The following is a 19,408-nucleotide window of genomic DNA, read 5'->3' as shown; positions in this document are numbered from 1 at the left end:
GGGAGAGCATTTCATAACCGACAATATAATATCACCACGTGGGTACGTGGAGTCTGGTCCTCGCCGCGACCAGCAGAGCCCTCATACCTTGCCAGGGTATAAGATGGTATCGTGCCTGATGGATCCATTCAGTGTAAAATTAAGGTATCGTCCTATCTGGGGCGGAGCGATCCTTGTCCTACGGTGGCTACGTAGTTTCGGGCTATCCGAGCCTTCTCGGTAATTTGTGCAACTCCCAAAAACATGAACATAATATAGTTGGCTAATAAGCCCATGATTTTTTTCGTGAATTAACTTGTACTTGTCTTGTAATCATGATTTCACGAAATAACTTGTAAACATGGTTTCATGAAATAAATTGTATTTTAGTATGTATGTATCTTGTATCATAGCATGAAAGTAATTATATAATACAGTTGCATAAAAACTTGTAGATATGTAGGATATTCATGAAATAATCATCTTATTTAAAAACATGCATGCAAGGAGCCCATGGAATACAAGATATGGGTTTTCATGGATTACGGACGGATTCTCAATAATCATAAAGAAATATTAAGAACTCAATGATGGAATTATAACAATTCATACATAATATAATCATGGACATGGACCTAGGGTTATCATGAGCATGGTATAGAAACCCTAGTTTTAGTAGAGAATCATAATTTATGGGTTATGAGGCGTGGGGAAGAAACAATGATGTTCCCACACGTAGATAGTATCTCTACATACCAGTAATGCCTCAAACTTGAATTAAAGACTTTAACTTTGAAGAGGATTTCCAAAATCTTGAACTCTTGAACCTTGAGATGGGTTTACTCGAAGTTAGAAAGAGATTAGGGACTTGAATTCAACCTAAAATCATGATAAAACTTACCTTGTAGGGTTAACTTGAGGCTTGGGACTTGTTCTTCTTGACCTTAGGTTAATTTTTCGTGAATGGGGTGCTGGGGAAAGAAACCCCGGACCTTAAATATAACTTAAAACGCGTAAACCCGACCTTTTTGACCCGGCCCCGGCCCGTTTCGCGATGGTTCCGCGATGCGGGTGCATCGCGCAACATTCTGAAGCTAAAAACTCAGAGTTTTTCGATCTCTCCGCGAAGCGGGGCCATGGCGCGCTCTCTCACGCGCCCTCACGCGCCCCGAGAAGCGACGGGTGTCGGTTTTGCATAGTGTTCGGTAAAATGGGCATAACTTCTCGTACATAACTCTGTTCAAGACCCATAATATACCGTTGGAAATATATTTCAAAGGGCTACAACTTTCATCAAGGAAGGTTCCTCAAATTCCCAACGGATTTGCACGAAATTTGGCTGGAAGTCAGACGTATCGAAAACTTAGCCGATTCTATAGGATTTCAAGTGCCTTACTATTAGCCATACCGAGATGATCATATCTCCTTGATCCGATCTCTCGATTGGCTTGGTCCTTATATCGTTAGAAAGGTATTTCTACGTACTACAACTTTCATTGAGGGTACTTTTCCCAAATTCCCAACTAATCAAAGAGTTATCCTTTGCCCGAAGTAGGCCTATCAACCATTTTCGCAAAACGCTCAAACCTTCATTTTTTTTTTCCGCTAAAACTCTAATGATATGAGTCTAACCTTAGTTCTAAGATACGGGGTGTTACATTCATACCAAATCGAATTGGCTTACCATCAATTATGAACCAAACCTCTTTTTTTCTTTAAGCTTACAACAAGTCGTTGTAGAAGATAGTGTATGATCTAGCCACAAAATTTTTTGTTCCAATTCTCTAGGTTCACTTTTAATAAGCAGCCAAAACAACTATTCATAAATTGGTTGTACACTTTTTCCTTCTCCAAGTAATATTGTATATTTTTAACAACATCCCACCTTGATAAAATGTTCACAAGTCTATCAAAGTGGTCCTCGTCCTCCAATTCCTTACGCAAACTATATTGGGAGACGTCTATTGAGGTTTCACATTCTGGTATCAATAATGTATCATTCTCCTCAGCAGATTCATTCCCGTTACTAGATGTCTCAAAAGACTCATCCCTATCACTAACTGTTTTAGAAGCCTCATCCCCATCACTACCGTTTTTAGAAGACTCATCCCCCTCGCTAGATATATCATGTTGTCGAAGATATTGTAACAAATGTAATATCAATTAGACAAATAAGGAAAACTAAAGATTGATGTCAATATTTTAAAGGACTGATTGTAAATCAATCCGACCAACTATTAGTCGGTCTATTATATATTTAGAAAATCAGACTGATTTATAGATTGGTCAGATTAATTTACTATCAATCTCCTGATTTGATAAACAAAATATTTTATCTTTTTGAATGATTTTATAAAATAGATCGATGGTTGAATGAGTAAACCAATTAATAATCGATCACGTAAATTGTGACATATTTTTACTTGGTCGGACTGATTTATTATCTGTCACTTAATTTATAAAAGCTATGATTCCTTTCTCACTGATATGAGAAATTTAAGTTGAAAAAGCTAAAAAATGAAGGTGCACCCGATTCTCCTCGAGCTCGCGGCCAACATTTTTAAGATCTACTTGCACCATAAATTCTTCAAAGAACAAGTAAAAATTATGATCAAGAAACAACACCCACAAAGAAAAAGCAATTACTTAACTGTTACTTCATATAAAATTTAATTGCATATCTATTACTACAATATTTTTCTTTAGAAAATAAGATTGATGCTAGAATTAAGGGAGAGTAGAAAACTTACAATTTTGAAACTCAGGAAGAATACTCAAAAAGAAAGTTCTAAAGACGAGTAAATTGGAGAAGCAATCCGTCTTTAGCAAGAAGGGAGGAGAAAGGGAGAATTGCCTTCAATGGACATAGCAAGTCTTTTTATCTGTGCCGTTGCAATGGATTGGGGGGAGAAAATTTGGCAGAGAGACCTATTCAAGTCTTCAATTCACAAAATAGCCTTCTCTTATTTATCCATTTTAAAATAAATCAAAATAAATAAATAAAATGACTTAATGAATGGTTGGGCTATAATTAATATATTATACAAACTATGGGACCTATTTATAAATAAACTAAACATAAAAACATAATATTTCCTTCAATTCAAATCTGCTATCCCTCATTCCATTGCAACAGAACAAATAAAAAGATTCACTATGTCCATTGAAGGCAATTCTCTCTTTCTCCTCCCTTCTTGCTAAAGACGGATTGCTTCTCCAATTTACTCGTCTTTAGAACTTTCTTTTTGAGTATTCTTCTTGAGTTTCTAAATTGTAAGTTTTCTACAATCCCTTAACTCTAGCATCAATCTTATTTTCTAAAGAAAAATATTGTAGTAATAGATATGCAATTAAAGTTTATATGGAGTTACAGTTAAGTAATTACTTTTTCTTTGTGGTTGTTGTTTCTTGATCATAACTTTTACTTGTTCTTTGAAGAATTCATGGTGGAAGTAGATCCTAAAAATGTTGGTCGCGAGCTCGAGGAGAATCAGGCGCACCTTCAATTTTTAGTTTTTTCAACTTAAATTTCTCATATCAGTGAGAAGGGAATCACAGCTTTTATAAATTAAGTGACAGATAATAAATCGGTCCGACCAAGTAAAAATCTGTCACAATTTACGTAACCGATTATTAATTAGTCTACTCATTCAACCATCGATCTGTTTTATAAAATCATTCAAAGGGATAAAATATTTTGTTTACCAAATCAGGAGATTGATAGTAAATTAATCTGACCAATCTATAAATCAGTCTGATTTTCTAAATATATAATAGACCGACTAATAGTTGGTCGGATCAATTTACAATCAGTCCTTTAAAATATGGACACCAATCTTTAATTTTCCTTATTTGTCTAATTGATATTACATTTGTTACAATATCTTCGAATACGATATATCTAGCGAGGGGATGAGTCTTCTAAAACCGTTAGTGATGGGGATGAGGCTTCTAAAACATTAGTATGGGGATGAGTCTTCCGAGACATCTTGTAATGGGATGAATCGTTCTTTGGAGAATGATACATCATTGATACCGAACGTGAAACCTCGACGACCTCTCCCCGATAGAGTTTGCGTAAGGAATTAGAGGACGAGGACCACTTTGATAGACTTGTGAGCATTTTATCAAGGTGGGATGTTGTTAAAAATATACAATATTACTTGGAGAAGGAAAAAGTGTACAACCAATTTATGAATAGTTGTTTTGGCTGCTTATTAAAAGTGAACCTAGAGAATTGAAACAAAAATTTTTGTGGCCAGATCGTACACTATCTTCTACAACGACTTGTTGTAAGCTTAAAGATAAAGGAGGTTTGGTTCATAATTGATGGTAAGCCAATTCGATTTGGTATGAAGGAGTTTGCTATGATTACCGGACTGAATTGTGGAAAAATTCCCACTGGTAAGGCTTTATATGATGAAGAGAAGGCAAAAGATTTTTTAGATCTAGTGTTGAACAAAAATAGTAATCTAACGGGAAATGATTTAAAGGAAATATTAAAGAGTGACAGATTTGATTTGCAAAGAAAGTTGAAGATCGCTATGGTGTGGTTTGTTGATTCTTCTTTATGGGCTGGTGATCAAAAGCGAGCTGTTGATATAAAGAATATGAAAATGGTGACAAACTTGGATTACTTTAATGCATATCCTTGGGGTAGGCGTTCTTTTGAGATGACAGTTGAGTTCCTCATAAATGTTAACTTAAAGAAAAAGTCTGCAGAATGGAAGGAAAATAATTCCACATCTAAAGGTTACGACTCATAAGATTCCTTGGGCTTTTATGGTAAGTTTAAATAATTTATGGTCAGATAGATATTGAATTGGTCATGATAGATTATTTATCGATCTGAAATTTAATTGGCCATGACAGGTTATGTATCGATCTGAAATTTATATACTAATATTATTTAATACTTTTTTGTTTTCAATATAGGTGTGGGCTTTCGAAGCAATCTATACTAGGAGAGGCTTTTGGATGCCATTGATGTAATCTCCCCTTGCGACTTCCAAGATTGCTCCGATGGTACGATAAAAGAAAACACCCCCAGATTATAAAACAGTGTTATTAACAATACAAAATAAAGCGGTGAATATTTAAGTTTGTTTGGTGCAATATTTCATTTTAGAAGTTTTTATTATTGTAGTTTTATTTAACAATTTATTTTCTTATAGGTTGTGGTGCATCCTACTTTGGTTCCTACTACTGTTGAGTCAAAAAAATCATATTTGATTAATTGGGAGGATTTGAAAGATTACATGGATGAGAATATAGATCGGTTGACAAAAGCAGTTAGTGGTGTGACACGATTAGTTAACTCTCCTCTCGAAAGGCATAAGATTCCGGTAGCTATGGATCACGACGGACATGAAATTGATATTAGAAGACAACGATCAGAGGGCTGAAAATATTAATTTGAGTGATTCACCAGACAAACTTTCTCAACTTATTGAATTATGTGCAAATATGTTTGATAAGGTGAAGGATATGAACAAGAAGTTGAATAAAAGAATGGATGGTCTCGATGCTAAATTAGACCACTTGAGTGGTATAGTGGGTGGTTTGCATGTCTAGGTAGAAAAATTAAGTAAAAAAGAGTATGATGATGAAAATTTTAAGGTTGGTGATGAACAACCATAGATGTTGGAAAAGAAGGTAATTGTTGAGCTTGAAGAGGAAGTAAGCAACATGGTTGACAAAGATGAAGCTGTCAAATGTGCGGAAGTATGTACTACAACGAAAATTGGAGGTCATGACATCATACCTTCTTCCAGGAAAATGAACTCTACTCCACCGTTCGAAACCAACATCATTCTTGAGGTATTCAACAACATTACCATAACCTTTGCGTCGAATTTCTTCTACATACTCATTGAACTCTTCGACTCGATACACATTCGATGCGTCATAGTATAACCAAGGGTTGAAGAACCAACATGGTAGTTTGTACGAATATTTTCCCCAAGGTGCCTGGTACATACTCCGTGATGAGCTTGATCGTAAACTATAGTAATTGCTTTCTTTATGCTCGCATTTCTGTCTGATATGATGGATAACTCATTTGTATTTGGCACTACATTGAATAATTGATGAAAAAACCAAGACCGAGAAAGATCATTCTATGAGTTAACCACAGCCCAAGCTATAGGATATATTTGGTTTTCACTATCTTGTCCACTTGCAATTAGCATTACACCACCAAATTGGCCTGTTAAAAAAGTCCCATCCACAGCGAGGACATTTCTTATGTTCTTAAATCCTCTTATGCATGGCCCACAGGCAACAAAAATATAAAAATACGCCATCTTGAACCTCCAAAGCCGTAAAGCTATCTTCATTTGCTTTTTCAATCTCGTACCGATATGCTTCCAATGCCGCGTATCCGTGTTCCCGTGTTCCCCATATCATATTTTGTGCAAGTTGCTTGGCCTTCCAGCATGTCCAGTAACTAACATCACATCCCAACTCTATACTCCCAATGTTCATTATTTCCTTCGGTATAGGACATTTTCCTTCTGTAAACCTCTCTTTGATAAATTCTGCAATAACGCTGGCAGAAGCATGCCTATGTCTACCAAATATAGATCTCAAGTCATAAGAGTGACTAGGCTCATACTTGGTGATACGAAAGGCATTTGAGCTAATATACTTAACAACATGAATCCTCCACTTGCAGCTTTTTTCAACATATGCAACACTTACCAATGTTTTGTTAGACTTACTTGTAACAAACTCAAAACCCTTTCTGATTGCGACAAGTTTCAGTTTGTTCACTACGACATCTTTGTTCAGAAATCTATATCCTTTACGAAAACCCGAGCCATCAGAAAAAATATAGCTATGATGTGTTCTAATCATTGCATGCTCTAATTGTTCAGGCAACTGAACATCATCATCTTCGTTACAGTAGTGGAACCTCTTTCTCGACTTGCAAGGGAGAACATCTTCTATTATATGCTCATTAGTTTCCATAAATTTCTCAACTTGGCAAGGGAGAACATCTTCTATTATACGCTCAAAATTTCAATCAAGGAAACCCGTAACATTGGCCTACCGCCTTCACCATTTATATCATTCAAATAGATTTGGACATTTTCATCATTCTTTAGTTCAACTGGCGGTGCTTTGTCCCTCGAAAAAGCACCTGCATTAGTCATATGCTTGACACAAATAGGATCGTGTCCGCACTCGGTTCACCTCTTCTAATGATAGTTTCCATGAGTTTATCAAAGGTAACATCACCGCTCACAAGCAATGTTCTATTTTGTATCATTTTGAGAATTCCATCTCTCACGATTTCTTGTCATCCACCCACTTTCCAAAATAATCAACAAGCAAGACAACTCACTGTCTGATTTTGTACCTACAATAAATAATGTAACGTTATTAGAAACTAGTAAAATGAAACATTATTACAAACATGGAAATCAAAAATAAAAAAATCGATAATGAATGCACGTCGGACTAATTACTATGATCGGTCAGCTATCGAATAACATAGAGGACTGATATATAATCGGTCAGATCGATGGTCAATCGGTCCATCGCAGACCAGATTCCATCTGCATAATAACTCTAAAAATATATAAAATTAATTTGTGTACCTTCAAACTGAGATCTTGATACAATGTTATAACAGAAGCCCAGGCTAATGCTACTCCAAAACAGTCTTTAACCGGATTTAAATTGAGCTTGACTATTTTTTTAAAACTTTAACACCATCTTTCTTCAAATATAGCTTGTTGAAACCAATTAGATAGAAGGCTTAAATGGGCCTTTTAAATGGGTCTCTCAGCCAAATTTTCTCGTTTCTGCTGACCCATCCGGTGCAAATAAACTCCCGTTTGTTTCTGCTCTTAGCAGCTTTGTTCCTTGTCGTCGTCATGTCAATAGAGATCAAACTTTCCCGATCCAACCGCATTTATCGCCCTAATGTACTTCAAATGCAATTTATCAAATACTACTACTACTTATACTGTTCCTCACCTATTATTAGTTAGTAATGAATAAACTCCAATTGCAGGAATTAGTGCAAGGCAAAATCATAACGAAGCTCTCTTCTTCCATTTCTCACCAAGCCATTCGACTCAATGTGAACGCTACAGTCAACTTGCAGGTACTTATTTCTTATACTAAAATAGGTTTAAAGTTTGAATTTTGTTCAGTTCTATGCTTTATCTTACTCGTTTGTTTAAAGTTGACATTCAGGTTCGAGGAGGATCAGCTGGGATTGTTGAATCTCTTTATGGAGTTATCAAGCCTATAACAATACTGTATGCCTGCTCTAAATTTACTTCAAATTGCTTGTTCAAATTTTACTTTAAGAGCATGGAATTTGCACTGGACTTGTACAACCTACTCAAATAAGTTAATTTTGTCAATATTATGTATCTCCTTGGTTTCATTCATTATTGACCTTTCTCTTTTTATTTCTTGTGGATTAAAAAAGACGAACCAATTATTCATGCATTATTTTTAGCCTGTTTATATATGCCATCCAGAAAATCAATACTTTTTATCTTTCCTTCAATTTATCCATGTTGTTTGTTGTACAAGAATGCAATCCTGGACAGCCTTCTAAGAAACATGTTTTCTATCACTTTTAAATGATACTGTTAGTAAGTTTTGTTGCAAAAGCGTTTTGATTTTTGTAATTTGTTGGCACTAACCTGATTTTTATGGGGAAATGTAGGAATAAGACTGTTGAGGTCCTTAAACCTGGTAGGATCACCTCAGGTACTACAGAGGTATGTTTTTATTTTATTTTTGGATGAAGTAAGTGGTATTAATCAAAGGCATCAAGAAGATGCAATAATTACAAGATATAGCATTTGAGCTTACAAAAAGAAGACTGGCTGGCTGTACAACAAATATCTAAGCCAGAACTAATGAGCTAGTAAAATCCAAAAGTTGATCTGCATTACCTACAGGGACCAATTTGGTCCAACTAAACAAATTGGCAATACACCTTGCTTTCAAAAGACCTAAAGGTGTTGACACCCCCTGAAAACATCTCCTATTCCTTTCTAACCAGATACATCAAAATATACAAGCTGGTACCATGTTCCAGATTTTCTTGATGGCTTTGTCAACTTTCCATAGATTCCAGCTCTCATAAGCTTCCTTTATTGAGAGAGGAATGGTCCAATTAAGACCAAAGAGGCAAAAAAACAGGTTCCAGATTTCTGATGGTATCCTTCCTTGACAGTGTAGATTCCCCCACTGTGTTGTCCCCATTTGAATTTGTCAGCTGCCTGGCGGTTGATGAAACATTGTTGAAGTCTCGAAAAAAGATCTAGCAACTCATTCACTTCCCAATCATACATGTTTCTTCTGAAAGACAGGTCCCAAATGTTCCCTTCTCTGTTAGCAGCAATTACAGAGTTGGGATCTTGAGCTATTCTGAACAAATTTGGAAAGTCATCCTGAAGGATGGTACTTCCAACCCATTTGTCCTTCCAGAATCTTAAGAGTGAGCCATTGCCCACTTCAAAATGAGTCTGTTGAAAAAAGGTGTCCCACAATCTTCTAATACCCTTCCAGAGACCCACTCCATAAGGAAGAGTAGAGGCCTTTGTGCACCAGTGATCCAATATTCCATGTTTAGCTATCACAACATCTTTCCATAACCCTGCATCCTCCAGATTGAATCTCCAAAGCCACTTCATCATCATGCTATTGTTATGAGCTGCAAGGTCCTTGATACCAAGACCTCCTTGAAATTTTGGTTGAGTCACCTTCTCCCACTTGACGAGATGGTATTTGTGGTCCTCACTGTTGCCTTCCCAGAGAAAATCTCTCCTTAACTTGTCAATTTGCTCCAGAACATCAGTTGGGATTTGAAACAGTGCCATATAGTAAGTAGGTAAGCTGTCGAGAACACTGTTGATTAGTGTCAACCTGCCACTAAATGAAAGATATTGCATTTGCCATGTTGCCCATTTCTTTTCGAACTTTTCAATGATTCCTGTCCAGATTTCAGTAGATTTGTATTTAGCACCCAAAGGAAGACCCAAGCAAGTGGAAGGAAATGATCCAATCTTGCAACCCATGATATCTGCTGGCTCTTCCATATTTAGTACCTCATTGACAGGATAAATAGTGCTCTTAAGCATGTTCATATGCAGACCTGAAATAGCTTCAAAAATAAATAAGGTTCGGTTAAGCTTTGTCACTTGTGATCTCTCAGCACCACAAAAGATCAAAGTATCATCTGCATATAACAGGTGAGAGACATCAGTTTGAGGTCCTGGGTTCCTTCCTATCTTAAATGGCACAATCCATTGCAAATGGCTAGCTGTCTGCAACATTTTGCTAAGTCCTTCCATTGCCAAAATGAACAAAAAGGGTGAGATCGGATCACCTTGCCTGATGCCTCTCTGAGGGGAAAAGAAACCCACAGGTCCCCTGTTAACCAAAATGGAATATTTGACAGTGGACATGCTATACTTTATCCACCTGTTTCCAAAGCCCATATGACTCAGAATGTTAAGCACATATGACCAGCTCACTTTGTCGAAAGCCTTCTCTATGTCTAGCTTGAATAGCAACCCTGGTTCTCCACTCTTTAGTCTCCAATCTAGAGCCTCATTGGCAATGAGTGATGCATCTGTGATTTGCCTTCCCCTAACAAAAGCATTCTGACTCCCCGACACCAATTTCCCGATCACTGTTTTGAGTCTTTCTGCAAGTAACTTTGAAGCAATTTTGTAGACATTACTAATTAGACTGATTGGTCTGTAATCCTTGAGTTCGATTGCCCCTTTCTTCTTAGGAATCAAGGAAATGAAGGAAGCATTGATGCATTTGACCATGTGACAGTGGTGATGGAAGTGCTTCAAGGCATTGATAATCTCATTTTTGATGACCTCCCAAGCATGTTGATAAAAGGCCATAGTAAAGCCATCCGGCCCTGGTGCCTTATCTGGAGCACAATTTTTAATGACTGAGTGAATCTCATCTTCTTCAAACTCCCTTTCCAGCTAGATCTTTTCTTCTTGAGAGATGCTAGCTAGATTATCAAATCTAACCGATGGTCTCCAAGGTTCATTCTCTGTATACAACTGTTGATAGAAGCTCAAAATCTCCTCTTTGATTTCTTCTTTGTCTTCAGTAGTGGACCCCCATACTTGTAGCTTATCAATGCAGTTATACCTTCTATGTGCATTAGCCATGTTTTGGAAAAACTTTGTGTTTCTATCCCCATCCCTGAGCCATAGACATCTTGACTTTTGTCTCCAAGATATCTCTTCAATCCTTGCTACTTCTTCTATCTGAGCCTGCAAATTAAGCAATTGAATCTTTTCATCTTCCGTAAGGATTCTGCCTTTAATATATTGCTCCAGTCTTGAAAGTTCATTTAGAGCCTTCCTTCTTTGGTCTTCCAACTTCCCAAATACCTCTCTGTTCCAATTGGAGATATGCTTTTTCAAAAGTTTAAGCTTCTGTGTTAGAATGAAATCAGGACTACCCACAACCTCAGAATTAAGTTATGGTGAATTTTTGTTGTTTATGTTCTTCAATTCATGATTTTTTTTTTTTTTTTTTTGCTTAAAGACTTCCTATCTGGTAGCACATGCCAAGGTTTGAGTTTCCCTCTCAAGGAAAAGACTTCATTGACTTCCTGCAATCGCTCATGTGAGAATCAGTAGAAGAAATGAATTATGAAAAAGAGAAAAGAAAAGTCAGCATTGGTGCATGAGTATACGAAAATGGTTGTGTGGTACTTGGTCGTGATCTTTATTTGTCAAGTAGTTCTCTTTTTAAGAATAAACTGCTGATATCTGGGTGAACTGGATGATAAAGAAAAGACTCCTCCATCCGTTCCTTTGCCCCAACATCCCATCTAAAAAAGAAAAACAATTCCTTTAATTGTTCCGGTGGTTGAATATTTAGAAGTCAGTTGTTGGGATTTCATGTTAAGCTAGCCTTTTTACTCAAACAAAATCTTGTTATCCTTACTTATGTTAAATTATAGACTGAAGTGGTTAAAACACCCCTGAACTTGGCACGTTTTTCGTACTTTAGTCCCTGAACTATTGACCCCCTTAAAAACACCCCTAATCTTGGCCAACTGAATTTAAAATTCACCCCGTGTTGCCACATGGCACAGCAAGAAAATGCCAAGTGGACAGCGCGTGGATTCACGTTGCTGAGGTGTCCTAACACGGGGGTGAATTTAAATTGAGTTGGCCAAGATTAGGGATGTTCAGGGACTAAAGTACAAAAACGTGCCAAGTTCAAGGGTGTTTTAACCACTTCAGCCTAAATCATAAGGACAAGTATATATAAACAGTATTAGAGAAACAAAAATGTTCCAGGAATCAGGAAAAATCAATCAACTCTTCCTTTACCAGCTATGCGAGGCCATAGTATTTTACATTATTGCTGATACTTGTATCAGCTTACTGTCTTAGGGAGATTTGGGTTCTGAGAGTGAAATAATGCTCCAAAGGTATCTGTGAAAGGGAAGGAGGAATCTTCAGAATATTACACTTGAGGCACAGAATTAAGAATAAGTCCAATAAAAAATGCTCAGTGAAATGCAACTCTTTCATTGTCCTATATCAATACAACAAACCCAGTGTGATCTGGGGAGTGTAGGATGTATGCAGACCTTACCTACCTTTGTGAGGTAGAGAGGCTGTTTAAAATAGATCCTCGGCTCTATTTTAATTACAAACTACTCTTCTTGAGCCATTCGTAGTGGCTGTTTTTTCTTTTGCTTACTCCTTTTTAGTTCTTGATTATCTTTTTGTTGGCTAGATTCCATTTTCCTTCACGTTGAAAGATCCAGGAGAAGAACCTTTGGAAAAAATTTATGAAACATATCATGGTGGGGATATTAGCATTCAGGTACATCCTGAAAAGAATTTTCTGTGTCCTATTATCAATCTGTTTCAGTTTTCTTGTTTTTGATGTCTATTATATATCAATGTAGTATCTGGCATCTGTAGACATTTCAAGGGGATACTTACACAAGTCTCTATCTGCGACAGTGGAGTTCATAATTCAAACTGAAAAGGGTCTGGGCCTGATCTCTCTTTCTTCCTTCTTTTCTTTATAGGTCGTCTATGTTCAATACATGAAAAAAACTAAATCTGCCTTCTTATATTCCTATTTCAGAGAATCTTCCAGAGAAACCCCTTTCTCCTGAAATGGTCACCTTTTATATGACCCAGGACACACAGAGGCATTCACTACTTCCAGAGCTAAAATCAGGTTCTCACTTATTTTTCTTTTTTGTACTTTTTTCCTGGAAGGTAATTAAGTTCACTTGTCATAGATTAGCAAATTCATTTTTTGAATAGGAAAACAGATTTTGCGTTCATATCTAAACTTGGATTAGGAGAGTAGGTTTGCGACCCTTCTGAGTGAATTCCAGCATCCCTTTTTTTGGATTTTGAGTTGACAGAAGGGCAAATAATAGTAAAGAGGGGAATGGGAGAGAAACAAAATAGGAGGAGAGAAAAGGAGTAATAGTAATGAGTAGACGCAGAGGTTGTGTTCATCCCACAAGTCGGTAGAAACATCAGAAAAGAAGACCTCCTCTAATTAAGCTTGTCGTAATGCCGAACCAAGAAGGAACATGGTGGATTATGATACAGATAAATACGTATTAAGGTGTTTGATTTCCCATTTAAAATCATATTTAATGAGTGATTGTTGTTGGATAAGAAAATGCATAGTAAGCTCTGAGTTGTATTTGGGCATTTGATTCCAAATGGTATGGTTGCGTACAACTACAAGTTATAGTCTCCATTTTATATCCACTTGTACAAGTTAATACATAGGAGGAGGGTAACTAAAACTACTGATCAATCAGATGAATGATGCATCAAAAGTATTCGCAGTGAAAATCCTAGAAATAAGTGTGCTTTTTGGTATTCGAAAAAAGTGGATTTTCAAGAATAAGATTCATAAGATATGACTTGAAAAAGTGCTCAAATTAGGGATTTTTGTTCTTTTTAATCTTAGTACATGTGGAATAGTCAAATCCTAAGATAATTCAAAAATCAATCCTGGACGAAAGCCTTGTTTATGTTATGCTTTGCATCCAGAATTATGTTTTGATATATAGCATTGTTAATTGAACAAGGATATAACAGTTGGATGTTGCAACTTTTATCCTGAATAGGGGGATTTAGGGTAAGCGGTAAAGTATGCACGCTATGTTCTTTGTCGGATCCTATTGAGGGTGAGCTAACTGTTGAAGCATCTGCTGTACCTGTCCAATCCATTGACATTCACTTGCTCCGGGTAGAGTCAATTTTGGTCGGGGAAAAGATAGCAAGTGAATCCTCTCTGATACAGACAACTCAGGTTTGTAACTGCTCCTGTATTTCCAAGAAAAAAAAGTTATACCATATTCCTCCTGCTGATATTGGCGGGAAACTTGTCTTGTTTATTAGATAGCAGATGGAGATGTATGTCGAGGCATGACTCTACCCATCTACATCATTCTTCCCCGTCTTTTGACTTGTCCGTCAATCTTTGCTGGGTATGTGCTCGATCCATTCAACATCGTTCTTGTTTAGAAATTCCCATGATTGTCTGCTAGTGCCTTTGGCCTCTCAAGAGTTCATCTTGTTGGTACATTGTACATTATGTAATGCAGAAAACACGACGGATTCCAAATTATGCTTGCACATGAGTCAATGCCAGATTTATAATTGCTCTTCTAGACCATACAGAGGAAAGAGTACATTTATTAGTTTATGCACCACGGATGAGTTAGATATTTTCGCAGCTCATATTACTGAGTTCACCCCTCTTATCTCATGGTACACAGGGCACATTTACTGGATTTTTTTTGATAATTAGATATCAACCAAAAAAGAGTTAGCCCAATGTATTTCATCAGTCCATAGAAGTTGCTCATTTATGTTTTTATTCGAAGATGGTTCGGACAAGGAACACATGGGAGCTGTTTTGGGGATATCAGTGAAACTTACAATAGAATCTAGGACCGAGGGCTGGAAATTAATCTGTTTGAATTGTTTTGACATCCTTGCCTTATGTTCACATTTAAATCATTTTTCTCCCCTTGCTGTTATACTAGTAGCATAATGGCTGATATAATCATCTGTGCAGTCCATTTTCCATTGAGTTCAAAGTCACCCTCGTAATAACATTTCAGTCAGAGCAATCGAAGGTGCATTCGAAATCCAATTTCAAAACTCTTAAATCATGGGTGAGCATCTCCATCTCCTGTCAATAGTTGCACTTATGTACTGTGTCTAAAGTTGTATCCTCATCTGTAGCATGCAGCGGAAAGTTTTCCCCTTGAACTGATTCGGACAAAGTGAGATGCTGAGGTCAGGTAATTATCTGAGATTGAATTACCTATAAGAAATTGGATATCTTGATACAACTTGCATTAGTCCTCTACAGTTTAGTGCTTTATTGCACTTTTGTTAATAATAAGTAAGTATAGCCTTTCTTAAATATTTTTTAGGGACAACGAAATTATGGCATTATGTCAATGGGCGAAGACTCGCTTACTGATACTGGATTTGGCGCCTTGAGGATAGACTTCTTATGTATAATCTTTCCCTTGAGAGATGACTATCAAGTTCATCTGCTCACTGTTATGGCCATGAAACGATATTCCTGTGGTACAAGTGGAAATTTTCCGGGAGAATCCTGCAAAGGGGAATTGCATATCTAGATGGACAAGGTGGGAATTTGTAGATATAGGATGTGAGCATGAGTTTTGTTAAAGTAGGAGATCTGCCATTTTTTTGTTTCTTATGCTTACTCTAGCGACTAGCTGTTTTGACTCTTAAACTGGAGAAAAGATTGTACATTCAAGAGCAAAATTGCCTAACTGATCTCTTGCAACAGTGGCAAGAGAAGAAATATGTCTTACATGTCAAATATTTGAACCTTAAGCTTCGGAGTTTTGAATTTCATCATCCTATACGTTTGCATGTAAGTTTAAAAGTAACTACGGGTACGTTCTTCTTCTCTTGATGTATGATAATCCGTTTTCTTTTCGAACTAATTCGATAATACATGGTACTAATCAATAGCAATATAAATATACTGAAATTGCGAACCATACCGCACTTAAACAAGTGAGGATTGGGATTTTGTTAATCAAATGACCAGAAAATCTCGTGGCAGACCTATGGGGCTCACCATTCTGTCAAATATTTGACAAAGATACTAGTTTTACTCTTGGACATGAATTGAGTGTTACTCTTGGACATGAATTCAGTGTTACTTAAAAAATGGTAACTGAAGTTACATTGAAAAAGGGTATTTATAAAATGTTGAGGTTTTTACCAATTTTCAAACTTGAAAAAACTCAACTTCAAGTTGGGGCGAAAAATTGACTATGAATGTAAAACCAAACAGCTATTTGTAAAATAAAGAGTTGACAAAAGCAAATATACCAACAAGTTACTCACTCCTCAAGAAAAGTTACCAACAACTTCAGACGTTTTCAACTTAGTTCTAGCAAAAAAGGACAGACTTCACAAGCTAAAGAAGTACCTTTATTAGTTCATTTGCTCTTCAATAAAAATCCTAAACAATCTGTTCAACTGAAAATTCATACACCATGTTGTGTATGTACTTCTCGCCAGGCTGAACGATAACAGAGGGGAAATTTGGTGTGTTGACAGCATTTGGAAACCCTTGAGTCTCTAAACAGACTCCAGCATGCTTGTTATACACAGCTCCACCTTTACCAACAACTCCATTCACATAGTTTGCAGTGTAAAACTGCATTCCCGGAGCACTGGTCCATAAATCGAGAACTCTGGAGCTCTTTGGATCCTTGATTTTTGCAGCATGCTTTAAGCCGTCTTTCTCATCTCCACAGTTGAGCACGTAATTATGGTCATACCCTAAGCCAACCTGCTGGATATCACGGCCGATCTGCTTTTCAGCAGTGAAATCAAAAGCAGTGCCTTTCACAGGCATTATTTCTCCGGTTGGGATTGTGTTCTGATCAACAGGTGTAATATGATTTGCCCATAGTTGGGCTGTATGATCGAGAATATCTCCGGAATTATGACTACCGAGGTTCCAATAGGTGTGCTGGGCTAAACTAACAGGAGTCGGCTTATTTGCGGGCACAGCTTCCATGTCAAGTCTGAGTGTTGTCTTAGAGGTAAGCGTGTAAGTTGCAGTAACAGAAAGGTCTCCCGGGTAACCTGTATACAAAGGCAAATCAGGCAGTAAGTCTTGTTGCCTTATAGCCTGTTTGGCCAAGCTTCCAAAATCTGTTTATTTTGAGAAGTGCTTTTGAAGAGTAGCAGTTTGTGTTTAGCTAATCAAGTTGGCCAATGTTCCAAAAGTGCTAATGGAGAAAAGCTACTTTTTATTAGCTTCTGAAAATAGTTTCTGCTACTAATTAAAAGCACTTATTTTTGCTCCAAAAACGTGGATAAAAACCTAAACTTTATAAAATAAGCACTTTTTCCTTCTCAAAAGCTTAGCCAAGCAGACTATTAGTTGAGGATGAAGGGCTAGAGAGAGAGAGAACCTTCCTCGCCATCATGACTATGATACTTAAAGGTAACTGATGGATGTTCACCCTCCTTATGTTCAGCAACCTCCCACACAACCTTGTCGAAACCCTTGTGCCCACCTTTGAAGAGAAAAAAGTAGTAGCATTAAGAGTACAAGCAAAAGAGAATAAAGTCATTTAATTACCAAAGACTTGCATCCACGGACAATAATGTTTAGCAGGAAGTCTCCACTCTCCACTACACAGAAAGTTGCCTTTTCTTATTAAAGGGCAGGCCGGTGCACTAAGCTCCCGCTATGCGTGGGGTCTGGGGAAGGGCCGCCACAAGGGTCTATTGTACGCAGCCTTACCCTGCATTTTTACAAGAAGTTGTTTCCACAGCTCGAACCATGGAGGCAACTTATTATTTCTTACCTGTGGCTTTTTTTTTTTTTTTTTTTCCGGTTGATCAGGTTTTTATTAGTTGCTAACACTAACTGAAATTACCAGTGCATATCATGGTAACTCACTATTCCGAAACATCATACTCATTGATAAAGATTCATGCCACAATCACCAGACATATGGAAGGAAAAGAGAATAGAACACAGGACTATGTCTTTGCTAACAGTAAGACAAAAATCCTTGAGAATTTGTGACCTCATGAAGGTATTTAACTTCCTGAAATTGGTGAAGCTAACAAATGTTCATCAACAGATATCTATCCATTGATGAAGCTCATGAATGTTCTAATATATGGAACACAAGTAGGCCAAATTACAAATTCTGACGGAGAAGAATTTTTTTCAGTGGTATCATTACGACAAGAAGATCTAACAGACAAACATCGAGTGAAATAAGAAAATTCTATAAAATGGACTATTCAGAAACATAGTAACCACCCCACCACAACCCCTTTTTGTTCCGGGTATCATCAGTGATGATCTAGCATATAAAGATCAAATTTTTTCGGATACTGTGACATCAAATTACAGTAATTTGGACACAAGTAACTTAACTAATAGAGAAAACAAGTACACAAAGTAGTCCAAAGTTCACAAGATCTTACCATGGAGACTGTTTGGGGGCTTATTGATGGGTAAAGTGTAATCAACTCCATTCAAAGAGAACTTTCCATCTTTAATCCTATTTGCCACTCGACCCACAATGCACCCAAAGAATGGGGCTAAGCCTTTCTGATCACACAATTCCAATAATTCACCAAAAAGAAAAAACTCAAAGATCAGCAAATTCAGTTCATTCTATAACAGAAGCAAAAGATCAAGCCACGAAACAATGGGTTTCAAGAAAAAAAAAAAAAAAAAAAAAACTAGTACATAATTCTACTTGCCTGATATGGCTCGAGGGTATCAAATCCAAGAACCACATCACCCAAATTCCCTTAAAAAAACAATCAAACACATAATCAAACATCAGTTTAAAAAAAAAAAAAAATTGAAAACAAGAAAGATCCAATTTTTATGATGGATATAACAAAGAAGAGTAAAAGATCAAAGGAGAATTAGAAAAAGAAAAGGTACCATCTTTATCTGGTACAGACAAGGAGAGAATGGTGCAACCCAAATTGGAGACTTTCACTTGCATTGTTCCATTGTTGAGTTCGAAGATTTTTGGTTCCGCCATTATTGTAAAGATTAAGGTTTTTTGATATGGTGTTTTTGCTGACAACTATAACACTGAAAGATGTGTGTGTATATAAGGGACAAATAATATATCATTTTTTCTTATATTTGCTTATTTATTTTTGCAATTTTCTGATTTTTGAGATTTTATTTATTATAATTCTTTTGGGTTTTGCTGGCATCATTCTTTGTGTTGCACGGTTTTCCTTTATTGTGGTGGCCCTCCCAAACCTTTTGTCCTTGGTGCTATCCACAAATTCAGAAGAAATTTAATTTAAAGTGGGGGTTACATGAGGATAAGTTGTAATTTCATTAGAAAATTAAT

The 19,408-nt window shown here is 36.7% G+C and overlaps 2 protein-coding genes across 4 annotated transcripts; one reads left to right on the top strand and one right to left on the bottom strand.

Annotated features, from left to right (window-relative positions):
* Nucleotides 1-7,719: 7,719 nt before the first annotated feature.
* Nucleotides 7,720-15,916, top strand: LOC132043975 (uncharacterized). 3 transcript variants are annotated; one of them, XM_059434452.1, is made up of 12 exons: nucleotides 7,720-7,913; nucleotides 8,003-8,095; nucleotides 8,188-8,252; nucleotides 8,672-8,726; nucleotides 12,745-12,834; nucleotides 12,920-13,004; nucleotides 13,105-13,200; nucleotides 14,243-14,301; nucleotides 14,391-14,479; nucleotides 15,073-15,172; nucleotides 15,243-15,301; nucleotides 15,437-15,916. In XM_059434452.1, the coding sequence occupies exons 1-11, from the start codon at nucleotides 7,749-7,751 to the stop codon at nucleotides 15,285-15,287; spliced, it is 942 nt and encodes a 313-aa protein (XP_059290435.1). In that variant the 5' UTR covers nucleotides 7,720-7,748; the 3' UTR covers nucleotides 15,288-15,301; nucleotides 15,437-15,916. The 3 variants fall into 3 exon arrangements, with proteins under 3 accessions (XP_059290435.1, XP_059290434.1, XP_059290433.1); XM_059434451.1 differs by having other exon boundaries at nucleotides 7,723-7,913; nucleotides 14,117-14,301; nucleotides 15,416-15,916; XM_059434450.1 differs by having other exon boundaries at nucleotides 7,726-7,913; nucleotides 14,117-14,301.
* A 458-nt stretch (nucleotides 15,917-16,374) lies between these two features.
* Nucleotides 16,375-19,154, bottom strand: LOC132043976 (uncharacterized). The gene is made up of 5 exons (XM_059434453.1): nucleotides 18,982-19,154; nucleotides 18,788-18,841; nucleotides 18,510-18,632; nucleotides 17,477-17,581; nucleotides 16,375-17,144 (listed from the first exon to the last, which is right to left on the bottom strand). The coding sequence occupies exons 1-5, from the start codon at nucleotides 19,082-19,084 to the stop codon at nucleotides 16,513-16,515; spliced, it is 1,017 nt and encodes a 338-aa protein (XP_059290436.1). The 5' UTR covers nucleotides 19,085-19,154; the 3' UTR covers nucleotides 16,375-16,512.
* Nucleotides 19,155-19,408: the final 254 nt, after the last annotated feature.

Source organism: Lycium ferocissimum, unplaced genomic scaffold (genome assembly GCF_029784015.1).
Source record: "Lycium ferocissimum isolate CSIRO_LF1 unplaced genomic scaffold, AGI_CSIRO_Lferr_CH_V1 ctg32, whole genome shotgun sequence".
NCBI classification, from domain to species: Eukaryota; Viridiplantae; Streptophyta; class Magnoliopsida; order Solanales; family Solanaceae; genus Lycium; species Lycium ferocissimum.
Note: the sequence above shows the minus strand (reverse complement) of the source record. Positions and strands in the feature narration are given on the sequence as shown.

Coding starts and splice junctions, on each gene's coding strand:
- LOC132043976 (XM_059434453.1), bottom strand. CDS start 19,084: ATGGCGGAACCAAAAATCTTCGAACTCAACAATGGAACAATGCAAGTG. Junction 17,582..18,509: donor GCCCCCAAACAGTCTCCATG/GTAAGATCTTGT, acceptor TTCTCTTCAAAG/GTGGGCACAAGGGTTTCGAC. Junction 17,145..17,476: donor TAGTCATGATGGCGAGGAAG/GTTCTCTCTCTC, acceptor CTTTGTATACAG/GTTACCCGGGAGACCTTTCT.
- LOC132043975 (XM_059434451.1), top strand. CDS start 7,749: ATGGGCCTTTTAAATGGGTCTCTCAGCCAAATTTTCTCGTTTCTGCTG. Junction 8,253..8,671: donor ATCAAGCCTATAACAATACT/GTATGCCTGCTC, acceptor GGGGAAATGTAG/GAATAAGACTGTTGAGGTCC. Junction 8,727..12,744: donor TCACCTCAGGTACTACAGAG/GTATGTTTTTAT, acceptor TTTGTTGGCTAG/ATTCCATTTTCCTTCACGTT.